Here is a 17,921-nt window from a genome sequence, read left to right on the forward strand (position 1 = left end):
GAGCCTGGATGCTGCCTTGTCCCCCCTTCACTCCCAGCACCTGTGGGACCGGGCACCACCAGCCCAACATGGGGAGCAGGAGCCCATAGCAGATTCTGTGCCCAGTGCTCAGCCGCACTGCGAAAGGGGTCATCGGAAATGGAGTGTACAGGGGTACTTGATGGTCACGTGGCAGCAGCACTGTGGGAAACAATCACTGGGGCTGAGAGCTCTCCAATCCAGCAGGGAGAGGAGAACTGCTAGAAACAGGCAGGAGCTGAAGCCAGACACGTTCGAATGAGAAATAAAGGTTTCAGCAGGGCAGGAGATCAGCCACTCAGCACAGCCCGTCACGGCGCGGGCTCCTGCTGCCGCCCGGTGCAACGAGGTGGTTGCAGCCCCAGGCTCCATGCTGGGTTCCTGTAGACGTGTTCTGCTGAGATGACCTAACTGTGCCCTGCCAGCACCGTCCCTGTGCCACCACGGCCTCACGGGGAGCTCTGTGTCCAGCCCTGCAGCAGACACTATGGGAAGGAAGGCAGGCTGCATGCAAGCCAAGCTCAGCATCCAATAGCTGCAAGCTTTTGGAATGGCAGTGCCTTGTGCAACCAGTCCCCAGGTCCCCAACAGTGAAGCAGGTACCCTGCACCTAGAGTCATGCTGGGGATGGCATGGGGACGATGCTGAGCCCTTGGGCACAGCTTTGGGGGCTGACATCTCTCCATACCCACAGTTACATTGCTCTATTGGGCAAAGCAGTTGGGATGGGGCAGCTCTGTGCATCGTTGCAGTCAGTGGGGAGCAAATCCTGCTGTGCTCTGGGTGGAAATCACTGGGGGGAGGGAGAGGAAACAGCGAGGAGGAAAGTGCCTCTGAGTGACTGCAGGGCTGCAGCCAGGATTTCGATCCCCATCGCCCAGCTCCCGGGTAACGTTGCTGGGACCCCATGGTCCCAAAGCTTTCGGGGGCAGCCTGACAGTGAGGGACGGTACGGGACACGATGGGACAGAGCGACCCACCGCCCCGTGAAGGTTACGAGCCACTCTCCTGCCACATGCCTCAGCGGGTCCCCCCATCATATTTTGGCTCCGTATCACCCGGCGCTGCCCGGCCGTGCTTCCACTGCAATTTCGGGCAGTAAATCAGCTCCGCACAGCCCCACCTCCCCTCTCTCCATTGGCAGCGGCACCCCTCGCCCCGCTCATTGGCGCTGCCGCGGCCGCCCAGCGCTACATAAAGCCCGCACGGGCGGCCGGAGTCGTCGGGAGTCGGGCGGCGCGGAACCGGGAGGCGGGCGGCGAGGCGGGCGCTGCGGGATGCGCTCCCCCCGCCACCGCCGCCGCGGGGGCACCGGGCAGCCCCCCGCGCCCGTGAGTAGGGAGGGGGCCCCGCGCCTCCGCCCCGCCGCCAACTTTGCCGGGGAGTCGGGGGTGGGTGCGGGAAGTTGGGAAGTGGGGAGGGGAGGGGGCGGTGGAGTTGGGGATGGGATGGGGGGGTAGGGGTGCTGCCTGGGGTTTTAGGGTGGGGGCTGGCAGTAGGGGAGCACCCGCGGGGACGCTGGGGTGGTGATGGGCAACGGGAGGGAAAGGGCAGCTCTTCTCTTTGGGAATGTGCCCACTTGGTCACTGTGGGGCTGGAGGGGTCCCTCTGCCCCTCCACCTGTGCAGGAAGGGGCTGGCTGCACGGTGCCACGGCTGAGCCCCCCCAAGGACCCGATGTCCCTTCGGGCTCAGCTGCGAGATAAGGTGACTGCTTGTCTCCATACTGCATGAGCTGCTGCTGGCTGAGCCCCAGCGTGCTGGGTCCTGTGCTGAGCATAGGAGAGAACAGGGAGCATCTCTGCTTGGGAACTGCAGGCATGAAGTCCATTGGGAGCATCCATGGCAGCATGCACACAGGGACCAGGTCCTGTGTGAGGGGTGTGAGGTGCACGGCGCTGAGGCCACAGCGGTGAGACCAGGGCTTGTGGCTTCGGCCAGAGCATAGACACTGCAGAATCAGGGCTGCTTGGGGCTCTGGCATCCCTGGGATACCACAGCCCCTCTGGGACAGAGGAGACTGAGTGCAGGATGCCTCTCACCTGTCCTCTACCCTGGCAGGTTTGGCTGTGGTGGCCTGGGAATGATGGGAAGGGGGATATGGTGTCACTGGGACACATGCAGCATGATGTCATGCGGTGCTGTGATGTTACCGTGCTGTCGCTGCTGTGAGGTGGCTTTGGGGTGTGGTGGGGCTCCTGCGCAGTGTCACACGATGTTGTGGCAGTGCTGGCCCGGGATGGGATGTGGCCCGGGATGGGATGTTGCCGCAGTGGTGACGCATGACACTGGGGACACGCAGCATGGCGGCAGCGATGTCACGGGGACGGGGCGGCCATGCAAGTGGCCAACTCCCACGTCCCCATGATGTGTGCTGGGGACCACAGCCATGTACGTGAGGAGCCCTGGGGCAGCATCTCCCTACCTGCACTAACAGGTCTGTGGGGTGTGACCTTCCTAGGTTTGTGCACCCAGGCGTTGCCCTCACCCCATCCCGTTCTACCCTCAGGCTACTTATTGCAGCAGCCTTGCATGGGGATGGCAGTGCCAGGGAGCAGCTGTTGGGCCAGCACTACATTCCTGCGCTACCTAGTTGTGCCCTGTGTGGGCACCCATGGCACCCCTGACTTGCTCCCATCTTCCCTCTGTCCCTTCTGACCACTTCAGCTCCATGCCACCAGGTTTAGCCATGCTGAGCAGGAGTCCCAGTGTAACTGCAGCACCTGGAGTGACCTTGCCACTGGATGCCAAGACATGAGCTGGGACGGGAGAGAGCTGAGCTCTGCCATAGGCATACAAGCAGGACCCTGTTGCCTCAAACATCCTTGTGCTGTGCTGGAAGCCACAGGGCCTCTTGCATTCAGTACACTGAGCCTGGGCCTCCCTCCCTTATCCCAAAACAGCCTGGCTCTGGGCCGGGCAGCCCCCACCATGGCACCCAGAACCGGATCCGTAGGGAAGAGCCTTTTGTTTCCAATCAGGAACATTGTTTCCTCCTGGAAAAGCTTCCTCCAACTTGGAGGGATTCCGGCTGCAGCTGGATGGAGTGGGGGTGTGCCTGGGGAGTGGGCCAAGCTGCAGGGAACGGGAGCTGGAGGGGATACAGAGCCCCATTGATGGTATGGGGACAGTTCCCTGGAGGGGCACCAGGCAAGGGAATGCTGCACCGTGCTGGCTGGGGACAGAGATGAAGGCTGGGAAATCAGAGGACAACCCTATGCTCATGTCCCTATGAATGGGCAGATGCTCTGTGCCTTGTCCCCACGCTTCCCAGATAAACCTTGGGGTAAGATCCCTGGAGCCTTCTCCCTTCCCCGGGAGGCAGCAGCAGGCTGATGGTGACAATCTACCAAGGTCCAAGAATAGGGCATCTTCCCCTCTCCAAGCTGGCCACACAGGGCCCATGGCATGAGGACAGGCTGACAGTGAGACTGGTCACCTTTCCCCACTGCTTGTCTTTTGGGGGATGCTCCTAAAGAATTTGGAACAGCTCTGTCATGGCCACACAGAGTAGTGCCCCTTGCTGGACTTGATGGGCACAGCTGGTGCCATGCAGCTGGACTTTTCTCTTCTGGAGGGGACTGCCCAGCCCACAGTGAGTGCAGCAGTCCTGAGTGCCACCTCACTTGTCACCAAGTCTAAAGCCGGGTCAGAGCCAGCTCCAAAGCTCTGCAGCCTTGCCAGCAGAGCTGGCAGCCACAGTCTTCCGCAGTCCAGGTTAATTGAGCCTCTCCTCCCAGTCTCCTGTCACCTTTCCATGGCTGCAGCCCTGTGCAGACAATCCCCCCCACAGTCCCCAAGAGAAACAGTGATGGCAGGATGGGGAAACTAAGGCATGTTGGAGCCGCACAGAAATGCCTGAGGTCTCGGGGCTGGAGAATTGAAGGGTTGTGCATTACTGAGTGGGGTGGATGGTGAGTGGTGGAGGAAGAATAACTCGTACAGGGATGATGCTCGGGCTCCGTGGAATGGGATCTTGGTGGTGCAACCAGCAGAGCTGAGTGGCTGCAGGTCTGTCTCAGGTGCCTAGGATGCTGGCGCTGTGCCTGCTGTCCCTGGCCTGGCTCAGTGAGGGCTCCCAGCGCAGTGAGCCCATGTTCACCGCCGTCACCCACCAACTGCTCCCGCCTGACTACGACAGCAACCCCACACAGCTCAACTACGGCGTGGCTGTCACTGACCTGGATGCTGATGGCAGCTTTGAGATCGTGGTGGCTGGGTGAGTAGGGACAGTCTTGGGGGCAGTAAGACATGGTGGCCCTGCAGTGCCAGGAGCTCCTTGCAGCCATGTGTCCCACGGCTGGCAGCCTTTCCAAACTCACTGTTTTCTCCAAAAAGCACACGTGGTGCCCAGCTGAGCTCCCAGCTGCAGGCAGTTGGTCTCACTGCTCTGCTGGGACACATCACTAATATTCCTATCCCTCCATCTAGGAGGAGGTGTGCGGTGGCACTGCCAGCATGTCATCTGCATGGGGACACTGCTCCGGGGTCGGGTCCCCTTGCTGTGGGATGATGGCAGCTGCCCAACGGCTGGGTCCCACCCCTCAGTACAGAGGCAGCTCAAGCCCGAGCCAGCTCGGCTCCGCTGACAGGACTCAGTGCTCTCCGGAGATTCATTTAATTGGCTGGAGGTTTTTTATAGCCCTGTATGGGTGTGATGGCTTGGAAGGGCTGGCAGGAGCCAGTGATGCAGGAGCCGTGTGCTGTGCTGTCCCAGCGCCCGAGCAGGGCTGGACACAGAGCAGCTGCTGCTGGCAGGTCCTGCCCTGGCTGGGGATAGTGGAGACAGTGGCACAAGCTCCTGGCATGGCTGTGAGACAGTGGCATAGCATGCTCATCCATGAGGGAGGCTTGTACATGTGTCCTCACCTGGAAGGGAGTATCTCACCCTGTGAGCCCAGCATGGGCTGGCACCGTGCTTGATGAATGGGACACGGACATGGGGTGTCTGCCCAACAGTGCAGCAAGCCTGGGCAGCCAGGGATACCCAGCAAGGCCCAGGTCACTACGCTCAGCAGGGCTGAGCCAAGCAGCTGGGATGGTTTTGTAAGCAGCACGTTGCCCGTTGTGTAACTTGTTTACGGTGCATGGGGCAGGAACAGGCGGGGAGCCTGTGGGGCACAGTGTGCTGAGCAGATTTTCCTTGCATGCTGCCTTCCCTGCCCTGGGAAAAGGCTGCAAGAAGGGAACCTGCCCTATCCTACCCTGACACTACCCAGGGCGCCCAGGTCAGGCTGACGTGTGACACCAGGCTGAGCCCTCCCCATGGCAGCCAGCCCCACAGCTGGAAGAGGGAGGCTGAAGATCCTTAGCCACCACACACCATGCATGTCTCTGCTGTGCCCCTCAAGCTGCTGGTGCCCAGATCCTGCTTGGCACAGTGCATGGCCAGCTGCACGAGGGAATGGGGCGGGGGCTGTCATGCCATTCCCAACTCCAGGATCCATCTGTTCATGCCTACAGATACAATGGCCCCAACCTGGTGCTCAAGTACGACAAGGCAAGGGGCCGGCTGGTCAACGTGGCAGAGGATGAGTACAGCTCCCCTTACTATGCGCTGAGGGACCGGCCAGGCAATGCTATCGGTGTGACAGCATGTGACATCGACGGGGATGGCCGTGAGGAAATCTACTTCCTCAACACCAACAATGCCTTCTCTGGTGAGCTCCAGGCACGGGGGGGGGGGGGGGGGGCCGGCACAGCTGCCCATGACCTTCGGCGCGTGAGGGATGTGTGCGGGCTGGAGTTAATTTCCCAGTTGAGTGGCTCCATTGATTGATGGCAGCGCGGGCGGGACGCTGAGCCCAGCCAGATGCTGAGTCAGCACTACCAGCCACCCTCCCCATGGCACCCTGAGGGGATGGCAGTGTCCCATCACCACTGGGACTGCCGTGCCACCAGGATGTGAGCGTACCCCCGCTTGCTGACCCCTGGATGGTGGCAGAACTGTGCCTCTGTACCAAGCCAGAGTCTCATCCTGCCTTACTGATGCTGTTGCATTTCCTGGGCATGCCAGCCCTGGGGAGGGGACACCTGTGCCCCGAGTGATCCCCAAAGCTCCCTGTGTCCCTGCTCCATCCCAGCTCTGCCCAGTCCCACTGCTGCGGATGTGTTTTCATTCTCCAATTACCAGGACTGGCAGTGGCTGTCTGCGTGCCCATCCCTAAATCAGGCAATGCCACTGGCACTGTCACAGCACCATGGCTCACCGCCCGTGCCTGGCACTGCATTGATTTTTGTCTCCGCTGGCTGTGCCCCATTGGGACGCATTTTAACTTAATGAGTTGATTCTTCCATGTGTCTCCCAGCGGCACTTACGGGTTATGGGAACTCTGCCGGTGGCAACAGCTGGGGGGACAGGGACAGAGCAAGGGTCATGTCCCATTGGGGCGAGCTCAGGGGGAGGATGTTTGCAGCAGCCCCTGATCACATCCCGTAGGCATGGCCACCTACACGGATAAGCTCTTCAAACTCCGCAACGGGCGCTGGGAGGACCTGCTGAGCGACGAAGTGAACCGTGATGTGGCCAGCCGCTTCGCAGGGCGCTCTGTCGCCTGTGTGGACCGCACGGTGAGCAGGCAGAGTGTGGGGCAGCCCCTCACCCAGGCCCCGTCCCACTCTACTGGGGATGGGGGTGCCCCCAGCAGCCGCTTGGTGGCTGTCAGGGCTCGCAGCCCCCCCGGCCATCAGGGCTCCGGGCATCCGTCCACACGGTTGCCGCTGGCTGATAAACGCGCCTGTCGAGGTGATTTATGTCCCTGTCACCTGCTCTTTCTTCTTCCTCCTCCCCCAGCAGTTTGTTTCCCAATGATTATCGCTAAATCAGGACCCAGCTGCTGCACGGGACAAGGGGGGCGGTGGGGATGGGGGGGCACCTGTCACAGCAGGGAGTGTGGCATGAACTGAACACCAGCACTGAGCTTGGAGACGGTGGAGGTGATGGGGCACATCCCAGTGGGAAAGCACAACCATCCCCAGTGCAGGGTGCTCTCGACTACGGGCGTTAGGGAACTCGACAGCAGGGAGGATGGAGGCCAAACCCATCCCCACGGGCTGAGGTGGAGGGACAGGGAGCTGAGGCGGTGCTGCCGGCCGCAGGGGTCGGGCAGGTACTCTATCTACATCGCCAACTACGCCAGCGGCAAAGTGGGCCCACATGCGCTGCTGGAGATGGACGTGGCTGCTAGTGACCCTGCCCGTGGCATCGTGGTGCTGGTGGACGTGGCCGCCCAGGCTGGTGTCAGCAAGTACACAGGTATGGAGAGGACGTGAGCACCAGCGACCTGTGCCATGACCCACACCACATGTGCCACACATTGCCTGCCTGACTGCCCCACCTAGTGGCCACCCCACTGCGCGTGGCACCCACCCAGAAGGACCCCGCTGTCACCTGCTGGTTCCCTGGCAGCGTCCTTAGGGCCTGGGGATGCAGGGTGCATGCTAGCCACCATGGGGGACTGCCGCGTGCCCCGTCTCTGTGGCGGTAAATTCTTGCTAATTAGGAGTGTTGTCACCATGGCGATGGCAGTGATTAGGTTGGATGTGACACAAGCGGCTGCCAGCCTCAATTAGCTCTTGATGAGAGGGAGTGAAGGAGGAGGGAGGGAGAGGAGGGGGTCTTGGGAACACTGGAACAGATACAGGGACATGCAGCCCCCAAAGCAGGGGACAACCTTACCACTGGCTGCTGTCCCCAGGGGGCCGTGGTGTGGCTGTAGGCCCCATCCTGAGTGACAGTGCTTCTGACATCTTCTGCGGGAATGAGAACAGCCCCAACTTCCTCTTCCACAACCGTGGGGATGGGACATACCAGGACGTGGCAGCAGTGGTAGGTGAGTAGAGGGCAGGGGGAGATGACACCAAATGAGCTGAGCACAGTGCTGAGGGACCGTGGGGATTGACGGGCCCCACTGACCACAAGAGGGGCAGCAGAGATGCAAAGATGCAACATGGGGAAGCCCATATGGAGACCAGGGGCCATGTTCCAGGACGTGTCCTGGGGAGTTGTCCCAGGATCGAGCGTCCTGTCTCCCTGTCCCCTTGCTGCTTGCAGGGCTGGATGACCCCTACCAGCATGGACGTGGTGTGGCACTGGCTGACTTCAACCGCGATGGCCGTGTGGACATTGTCTATGGCAACTGGAATGGGCCGCACCGCCTCTACCTCCAGGCAGGGGCCCCCGGGCGCATCAAATTTCGGGTGAGGGCTGGGGCTGGAACATCCCCAACCACCAGCTTTGGTGCTGAGCCCCAGTTTGGTTTTGAGCTCCGGTTGCCAGTGGGGATGGAAACTGAGGAGCAGTGTCCTCACATCACCATCCCATACTCATTTCTCACGCAGGACATTGCCACTCCCAAGTTCTCCATGCCATCCCCCGTCCGCACTGTCATCGCTGCTGACTTTGACAATGATCAGGAGCTGGAGGTCTTCTTCAACAACATTGCCTACCGCGGCTCCTCCGCTAATCGCCTGTTCCGGTAGGGCTGGGGGGCCATGCCCCACAGCGGGAGCCAAGCAGCCCTCACCGTGTTCTTCTCCGTTGGTGCCACGTGCGGGGCCAGAGCTCCGACTCTGCTCATCAAGGAGCCATGCCTGAGCCCTTCCCTATGTCATTACCAGCCCTGCGGCTGTGCCTGCAGCAGCCCCTGGGGTCCCCATGCTGCTGATCACAGCTGTGTGGAAGCTTGTTCCCTGCTGCAGCTAATTGTGGGGATCAATTCCTCACCACTGCTCTGCGGCACCCCCTTGCCGTGTTGGCACAGCAGGCAGGTGGAAGGCAGCGGTTTGGGAGGAGCTGGGAGCCCCCAGGGGTTGCAGCAGCGTTTGGAGATGGCACTGCTGCTCTCCATGCCCTTGTGATATCTCTATCATTTCTCCATGAAGCAGGGATGAGATGTGCATGTCCAGTCACCAGGCACCCCACACGGCCCTGTCCTCTCTGGGTGTCATCTCTCTGCCAGGCTGCTCCAAGGTGGAGAGCTGCTGGGTGTCATGGGGACATAAGGGCTGGCACTAACACCCTGCCTGTGCTCAACAGGCTCATCCGCAGGGAGCACTCAGACCCCATTGTAGAAGAGCTGAACCCGGGGGATGCGCTGGAGCCCGAGGGACGGGGCACTGGTGGGTGCTGCAGGGCAGGGCTGGGGGTGACACAGCACCGCCAGGGTGCTGCCATCACCATGAGAGCCAAACCCATGACCTGTTGCTCTGTGCACAGGGGGTGCGGTGACAGATTTTGATGGCGATGGGATGCTGGATCTGATCCTATCCCACGGCGAGTCCATGGCACAGCCACTCTCCATCTTCAAGAGCACCCAGGTGAGCAGAAGGGCTCCTCTAGATGTCTCCGTCCCTGTGTCCCCCCAGCTCAGCCTTCCTCCCCTCTGCTGCAGGGTGCTGGCAACAACTGGCTGCGGGTTGTGCCACGCACCCGCTTTGGGGCCTTTGCACGAGGAGCCAAGGTGGTGTTGTTCACACGACGCAGTGGTGCCCACCTGCGCATCATCGATGGTGGCTCAGGGTACCTGTGTGAAATGGAGCCCGTGGCACACTTTGGACTGGGTGAGGCCCGGGGTGAGGGCAAGATGCTGCCAGCACCCCCCTGCACCCAGTGACAGGCTGCCTGCCCACAGGACGTGACGAAGCCAGCAGCCTGGAGGTGACGTGGCCTGACGGCCGTGTCCTGGTGCGAGCAGTGGCCAGCAGTGAGACCAACTCTGTCCTGGAGGTCCCCTATCCACGAGAAACAGAGAAACCACCGATGCCCACCCTGCTGGAGGTGAGGACCCACAGGGAGTGATTAGGGGACAGGAATGCGGGGCTGAGCTCTGCTGCCTTGGGGCTGCCCCATCCCAGTGTCTGCTTCTCCCCAAACGCAGTGCGGGCAGGGATTCTCCCAGCACGAGAACGGACGCTGCGTAGGTGAGTGCGGACACAGGCATGGCTGAAACCCAGAGTATGGCTGTTGGGCATGTGCTCTGGGAGCATGGGCTCTGAGGGGGCCGGGGGTGCATGGCTGATACAAGTGATGCAGCAGAAATGGGGACATGGTAGTGTTCAGCTGTGGCAGCACACCGCTTGCGAATGGCCACATCCACGCTTACGCACAGTGGGAGCCAGGGCACACCACTGGCAGTTCCCAGCCTGGCCACATCACCCCCTATCCCCTCTGTCCACAGACACCAACGAGTGCGCTGAGTTCCCCTTTGTCTGCCCCCGGGAGAAGCCCATCTGCATCAACACCTATGGCGGGTACCGCTGCCGCAGCAACAAGCGCTGCGCTCGTGGCTTCGAGCCCAATGAGGATGGCACAGCATGTGTGGGTGAGTGATGGTGGTGATACACTGGAGCAGCACCTTGGGATGGTGATGTACCCACCCAGGCACAGCCACCCCTGCACCCTCCAGTGGTTGCCTATGCCCCAGCCCCACAGCTACGTGCCTCCGTGTCTGCTGGTCCCGTGCCACCCACTTGCTGCTGATCACCCAACTCTCTTTCTTTCCTGCTCCTTTTCTCATTCTCCGTGCAGCTCAGGTGGCCTTTTTTGGGGGATACCCCTCCACCGGGAGCTGGCCCTGGGCCCCCCAACGCATTCTCCTCTCTCTGGGCTTCGGACTCTGCCTTTGCCTCTATGCACTTTAACCCTGCCTGTAACACCCGAGCAGCCTTGGCGAAGGAGCAGCCAGCCTCTGTCTGTCTCTTTTTCTCTCTCCCCATGTGGAACTGCCCTGGATGGGCAAGGGACCACAGCACCGTCCCCACATTGCAGCCCAGGACTGAAGCCCCAGCACTCCCCCCGCATCGCTGGCTCCGTCGCCTCGATCCCGTGCCATGTGCCTGCTGGTTTGGCCTGAGCCACGTGTGCTTTTCAAGTCCCCTCTGCTCGGGGGGAGGCAACCCCAGCAGAGGAGGCTCCCCCCAGCCCAGCAGGGGAAAGTCCCCTCAGTTTGTTTTTTAACTTCTTGACCCTGCTGTTTGGAGTTGGACCCTGCTCAGTCTTCCAGCCCATCTCCTGGAGAACCCTCCCAATAAACTATACACTGTCTATTTGCCGGCTGGGCTGAGCTCAGGCTTCCAGCAGGGTGGGAGCCACTATTTTGCCCTAGATTTCCCCCCCACCCCCGCTCCTCCGTTCCCCCCAGGTACAGCCCCTGTGCCAGCCGTGCCATGTGAGTAAACCAATCCCTGTCCTGCTTTCTCTGCATGTCCCACAGGGCGTGTACTGCTCTATGCCTCCCACTTATTGCCCCACGCCCAATCTCCATATGGGCCAGTCCTATGGCACCATTGGGGTGCCCAGCCCCAATGTAGCCCCGATGCAAGAGGAGGCAGGGTAGCTAGCAGGGCTGAAGCATGAGGTTTATTGAAGGTCTCCATCAGTTTCCATGCAGGGTGCCCCACAGGGTGCACCAAAGCCTCACCACCCTCTTGTGGAGACGGGTCCTCCTCCCTCTATGGCCCTGGAGCTCCCTCCCAGGTACTGGATGTTACAGGGACCCACCTCTTGTCTCTTTCCCCCTCGGGGGTCCCCCACCACAGGTTTCAAGTGTGGGTGCTGCAGCCAGGGGTGCTGCATCAGGGCAGATCTGCAAGGCTGGCACCTTTGGGGTGATGGGCAGGATGCAAGCAGGAGACACACCCCCTGCAGGCCCCCAGCACCACAGGGGTACTGTATGCTGCAGGGAGGGTGAGGATGCATGCGGGATGTGTGGGCAGAAGGATTTGTGCCCCCTGCCCTGGCAAAGGGAGCTGGCTGGGGATGGCAGGGAGCAGGATGCAGCCAGAACCTTTGGGGCAGCACACAGGGTGAACGCACAGCACCATCATGCAGATGAAGTAACACAGGGGCACGAGGCCATGTCCCCCTGGCTTCAGCTCTGCTGGAGCACTGCAGGGCGAGCTCTTTCACTGGAGGTGAGGGGAGGCTGCGGGAGCCCTTTGGCACTGGTTTGATTCTGTGGGAAGCACCTGGGACACCCCAGCAGTGGCCCCTGCCTGCAGTGGGTCTGGGCAGGGGCAGAGCCACCGCAAGGGGCACATGGCACAGAGGACACCTGGCCCCCATGCCCCCTCCCACCCACTCTGGACTCAGAAGCGGGTGCTCTGGTAGTGCAGCCTGCGGATCTCAGAGAGGCGGCTGTCCCGGCAGTACGTGTCCCTGCAGGGACCTCCCCCTGCCAGTCACCGCCCCCCCCCACCACTGCTGCTGCTGCTGGAGCTGCCACTGCTGGAGCTGCCACTGCTGCACCGGTCCTCGTAGATGGAGATCTCGATCTGAGCACTGCTAAGGAGCAGCCGTGGGATGCATCAGCCATAGCCTCGCTGCCGGTGTCCCCTCACCCCTCACCCTCATCCCCCCTTATCCCAGAGGATACAACTCTCATGCCACGCTCCAGGGGGTCAGTGAGCAGCAGCCCCCGTGGTGCATAGACCTTCTCATTCTGCTCCTGGATATACTTGGAGATCTTCTTCAGGACCTGTGAGTGCAAGGGGGGCACTGAGCACCCTCCGGCCCTGGTTCCCCCCCCCCCCCCCCCAACCCTCCCACTTCCTTTGCCCTCCCCAGGGCATCAGCACCTTCTCGTAGTGTGTCTCCATGCAGAGGAAGATGAAGTAGGCAGTGGCACAGGCCAGGCACCCCTCCAGGTATGAGCTGCCCCCAATCTTCTCCGCTTCAGCATAGAACCCATTGAGAGTTTTCACGGTCTCCTCAAATAGCTGACGCTCAATCTGGGGCAGAAGCTGCCATGAAGAGATGCTTGGCCAGCAGCTATCCCCATCCTTGGGATGCCCTGGGGACCACCTAATCCTCTCCTTCCTTCTCAGCTGCTCCCTGCCCATTGCCCAACTACACCAAGAGCTCTGTGCCTCCATCAGATCCCCCAGTCTCCAGGAGAGATGGTACATACTCTGCCCAGGGCAGCAATCCAGAGCTGGCTCAGGGCCACACAGCCCCCCATACCCTCTCCCTTTTGTTTAGACAAACCCCATAGGACTCTGAATATAGGGCACCCCCACGCACACTGCCAGGCATCCTACCCGGCTCTCCAGCTCTGGGGGGAACTTAGTCTGGAACTGGCACGTGGTCCCATCGCTGTAGTCCCGCTGCACAAAGACCTTGGTGGCCAGGGATGCGCTGCGCCGCAGCTCCTGCAGGCTGTGTACCTGGGGGATTGCAGTGGGGTGAGCTGGGGGGATACAGCCTGAGGGTGGGGGAGGGGAAGGTCGCCATGCATCCCACTGTGGGTGCCATTCCCACAGACCCCGGCGTGGCCTCGTGTCCACAGTGGGACAAGGCCTAACGGTGGCACAGGGATGGTCCTCAGTCCTCAGCAGGATGCTGTCAGGAGGAGGGGAACAAGGGATTGCTTCTGTAGGGCTGCAGCAGCTGTGCAGCTAGAAGGGCTGGGATGGCATAACCCTGGCACCCTACAATGCGCCAGGACCCACTCCAGCCTCCAGGTGTTGGAACAGAGCCGGGATGGAGAGGAGGATGGAGGGGACAAAGGGAGGGAGTCAGACCCCTCATACTGCAGCCCCACATGGACCTCTCCATCAAGGACGCCCCACCCCAACCCCAACCCCACGCCCCTCCAGCCCCACCGCGGGCGCCTTGAATGCAGAAGGGCCCTTCTGTGAGTGTGGAACCCGCAAGGCTCCAGCCCCACCCCGCACAGCCCCGGGCACCCGCGCACCCACCTCCGTGGCCATGGCGCTCCGTGCGCCCCGGGCCGGGCCGTGCTGCGCTGGGTCGGGCCGCGAGGGGGAACCGGAGCCGGCGGCGGGGCCGGGCCGAGCCGAACCGAGCCGGGCAGAACCGAGCGGGCGGCACCGGCGCTGTCCGCGGTGCTGCTGAGCCGCGCGGCGGAGGCGGAGGCGGGCCCGGCCGCAACGTGTGCGCAGCCTCCCGGCCCCGGGGATGGGCGCCCGCTGCTGCCTGCACCGAACCCGGGGGGAGCCGGACCGATCGGGGGCGGCTGTGGGGGTGTAGCTGGGAAGTGGCTGCCCGGGGGTGCTGCGGCGTGGAAGGCACGGGGGTGATGGGGGGCTGCACCCCATGGGAAAGACACGGGGGTACTGGCTGGGGCTGGTCGTGGGGCTGGCAGCCCGCCCTGCCCGGGTACGTGGCAGTGCTGCTCTTGCAGAATTTGCAGCTGCAGAGCGGGTGCCGCGAGCACAGCGCAGGCAGACATCAGAGAGGAGCGCTAACAGATTCTCTGTAATCTCTGCCCATTGACAGCTCAATTAGAGGCAGAGAAATGGCAAACGGGGAGAAAACAGACGTTCTCCCTAGAGGAGGAGGGCACAGCAGGGGAGGGGTTGACGTGTGGTGGCACAGGGCCCATGCAGGGTGGAAGGGCAGCAAGCCCTTCCTCTGCACCTGTAGGGACACCGGCAAAAAAAGCAACAAGCAGTGGGTGCAGAGCCTCAGCACTGTGCACACGTCTGGGGATGCACAGATCTACATCTGGGGTTGCAGATATCCACACCTGGGGATATGTGCATCTCTGCAGGCATACATGCATACCCAGGTGCGTCCCAAGATGCCCCCACACCCATGTCCCTCTCTCACACTGAATGTCACACCACGTCACCGCTCACCTCCTGCCTGGCAGTGGCCGTGCCAGTTGCCATGGCAATGTCTCGCCTGTGGAGAGATGAGGTTCACTCTCCCAAGTGATGGAGAGGGGCTGAGAGCGGCAGGGGAAGCACAGCTCTCCCTCACACCTCCATGTGCATCCCCTGGGCTGTGCCCACCTGTGTTCCCCCTGTGGGAGCTGGGTTGGGTGGGAAAGGGCCATGGTTGGTGGCTGTCCCCTGGAGCTGTGACACTGGATGTCCCCTTGGGGCTCCATGCTGGGCCTTTCTTGTGGGCTTCCCACCCCCACACAGTCCCTGGCCCCACTGCTCTGCCCTCAGCACCCCCAGGCCCTGGCAGATCCCCTGCCAGACTCCCTATCGTGGGCTTCTCAGCTGTAACCAGATGGCCCTTCTCCATCTGCTGAGCCTGAGGGACTATTTTTAGGTTCCCTGGCAGCAGAGGCACTGCTCACATGGCTGTGGCAGGAGCTGCCTTTATTCCCATTATTCCCTACACCTAGGTGAGTCGCCCCACAATCATGCCCCAGTTCCACTACCCTAATGCTGCTCTTGCTCCAATAGCAGCAAAAAACCCTTGCCCTGGGGTCAGCCCCACACAGCCCACGTTTGTCACCCCCTCAGCAACCCTGCCCCAGAGTGGGCCCAGCCCTCATACAGCAGGAGGAGTCCTGTGCCCCCTCCTCATAGGGACTGTCAGTGGCTCTGCATCAAAGGGAGCACGGCAGTGCCAGCCTTGGCAGCTGCTTCTCACAGTGCTGGGGGGGCTTTAATTAATGGCTGGGGGAGAATGAGCTCACTGCCCCACTGAGGACAATGGTGACATTTGGGACGTGGTGGGGAAGTGCCGATAACCTTTCCTGGGAGACAGCAGGTGTGCATGTGTCAGCACTGGGAGGATGTTTCCCACACTGAATCTAGGCACCTCAGCACTGCCTCTGCCCCATGGGCATCACAGGCCGTGGGACACTGCCCCAAATTGCCCACAGCCTGAGGTGAGCACACTGCCATCCTCACAGAACTGCTCAATGAAGTGTGGGGAGCAGCACTGCCAAGAGGTCGCCATGTCCCCATGCATGATGCCATCCTCATGCAAAGGAGTCCCCATATGGGCCATGCCCCATCCCTGCACTGCATGGGGCTAGGGGCAGGCGGACAGCACACAGTGGCTCTGTGTGCTCACAGGATTTATGAGCCAGGGCAGAGCTGCCGAGGGCTGGGAGGAAGCCAGGGTGGTTGTGGCCCCACAGCTGTGCCCGGAGCACTGCCAGCTGCATTCCTGGGGCTGTGAGACAAGTGGGAGTGTGTGTGGGCGCAGGGCAAGTGCGTGGTCACCACTGCCTTCTGCCTGCCCTGGAAGTCTGCAATCCCAGTGTCTTGGCCCCACTGTGCCCCCCTCCTGCCCTCTCCTTCTTCCTGCACCTCACTGTGAGGCAAACTGAGTGCAAGGAATATACAGCGTTGCCTCTGGAAGTACCAAAGATAGGGTCTGAGAGACTGGACACCACAGCATTGTGCCTGTGCTCCACTTCCCACAGCAGCAGGATTTCCCTTCCTGCAGCAGAGCCAGAGCCTCGCACCAGTGTTAGTCCTTGTGCCTTGCAGCCCCTTGCACAGCCCCTGCCAGCGCTTCCATGGGAAAGCAGAGCAGCCCCCAGCAGGGCATGTCCCCTTACCGTGCCCCCAGGGCTGGCCATCTCCGAGGTCTCCACTGAAGAGGAACCAGCCCCCATGGTCCAGTTAGGGTCTCACTGCCGTGAAGTGTGACACAGGCGGTGGCAAGGCTGGTGGCTGGGCTGCTCAGAGTGACAGGCACAAGTGTTTGTCCTCCAGCCCACAGCATGGGCGCTGGATGGGTCATGGGAACAAGTGCAAGAGGAGTGCAGAAGGGACCCCTGGGGCAGAGACACAGTCCCAGGACATCTGACAGGAAAAGGATGCATGTCCTGCTGCCCCCAGCCCTGCTTCCAGGAAGTGGCTCAGTGGCTCTAATGAAGATATCGTGACAGATAGTGGCCCAGCAGCTGGCAGGGAGTCCCTCACTCCCTGACTATACCCACCAGGTGTGGTGAGGCATACTCAGCATCACACCTAGGCACCTTGTGAGTATCCCACAGACTCCCTCTGCCTCCATAGCCCCTACCCCTGGAGCTCCCACTCCCTGGCGCCTTCCAAGCATAAGCCATCGCAATTAGCTGAGCTACCCTGCCCCCAGATCATCCATCATGGGTTAGCCATTTTCTATCAGCATTTTTCTCCAGGCAATCTCTCTGCACCTCTGACAGCCCAGTGCCTCCCTCCTGCTACCGGGCAGTCCTGATAACGGGTGGCTCTATCTTATCGTGCTCCCTGGCAGTTATACATTAGCAGTGCCATCTCCGGGTCTTAGCCCAGGGGAGGTGAGATCAGATCCTGGGATGGCAATGAGCATCCCTGGGCATCAAGTATCCCTGAGCTCTGAGCATCCTTTGGCACCGTGCATCCACAGGCACAACAAATCCAGGGCACAGGCAGGACAAACAGGCTGCAGGCATGAGCTTGGTGTGTGAGGTTTTTGCACAGCCCCATGGCAGACAGGCTCCTGATGGGTCTGGGGGAGTGGTCCCTGCCCGGGGCAAAGGGCAGCTGCTATCGCAGCCCACACCAGGCTATTTGCTCTATTGCCCATTAACTGAGTCACTTTATCCAGCAAGCAGGAGCTGGGGGAAGCATGGGAGTGCTGACCAGGTCGGGACATTGATTGCTGCAACAGGAGGGGATGCTCCAGATAACCCCTGCAGACAAATGGGTTTCTAATGGGGTCCTCATCCTGGCACCCCTGGCCTGTCTCCAAGGAGAAGAGGGAATGTGGACTGGGCAGGTCTCAAGAAGGCTCTGGTTCTTCCCATGCCCCGGGCACCAGAGAAAGGGCCTGAGTGTCCCCTCCCAGCTCCCTCATTCCATCTCAATGATGAGCAACTAGTTGGGGTGCCCCAGGATGAAGCAGGGTGACACAAAACCCAGTTTTGAGGCAAAGGACAGAGCGGAGACTGCAGGTGGCACTGGGCACGAGTGCACCATGTAGCCTTGGGGTGATCCCCATAACCCTACTCCAAGGGAGGCACAGGGGTAGGAACCAGTGTCTCCTGTCCCCCAGGCAGGATGGGGTGTTGGTGAGCGGTGAGGTGCACCGTCCCTTCCCGAGTGCATGACATGAGAGGGATGCAGAGCATCACTGTGCACCCACCCTGCAGTGCAAGGGAGGGAGGGAGGGCGGGAGCACAGCGGGCGGCCTGGCGTGGGGCCGGGGGGCCATGCTGGGGGGGC

The 17,921-nt window shown here is 61.4% G+C and overlaps 2 protein-coding genes across 2 annotated transcripts; one reads left to right on the forward strand and one right to left on the reverse strand.

Annotated features, from left to right (window-relative positions):
- Positions 1–1,295: 1,295 nt before the first annotated feature.
- Positions 1,296–10,658, forward strand: CRTAC1 (cartilage acidic protein 1; the record flags this gene model as incomplete). The annotated part of the gene is made up of 15 exons (XM_079536404.1): positions 1,296–1,409; positions 4,040–4,236; positions 5,481–5,677; positions 6,457–6,587; positions 7,116–7,272; positions 7,715–7,849; positions 8,071–8,216; positions 8,358–8,494; positions 9,055–9,137; positions 9,235–9,335; positions 9,410–9,578; positions 9,650–9,795; positions 9,896–9,938; positions 10,196–10,339; positions 10,546–10,658. The coding sequence occupies 15 exons, from the start codon at positions 1,296–1,298 to the stop codon at positions 10,656–10,658; spliced, it is 2,013 nt and encodes a 670-aa protein (XP_079392530.1).
- A 1,539-nt stretch (positions 10,659–12,197) lies between these two features.
- On the reverse strand, positions 12,198–16,348 carry GOLGA7B (golgin A7 family member B; the record flags this gene model as incomplete). The annotated part of the gene is made up of 5 exons (XM_079536405.1): positions 12,198–12,290; positions 12,392–12,493; positions 12,594–12,746; positions 13,056–13,181; positions 16,292–16,348. The coding sequence occupies 5 exons, from the start codon at positions 16,346–16,348 to the stop codon at positions 12,198–12,200; spliced, it is 531 nt and encodes a 176-aa protein (XP_079392531.1).
- Positions 16,349–17,921: the final 1,573 nt, after the last annotated feature.

Source organism: Tetrao urogallus, assembly GCF_951394365.1.
Source record: "Tetrao urogallus genome assembly, chromosome: 5".
NCBI lineage: Eukaryota > Metazoa > Chordata > Aves > Galliformes > Phasianidae > Tetrao > Tetrao urogallus.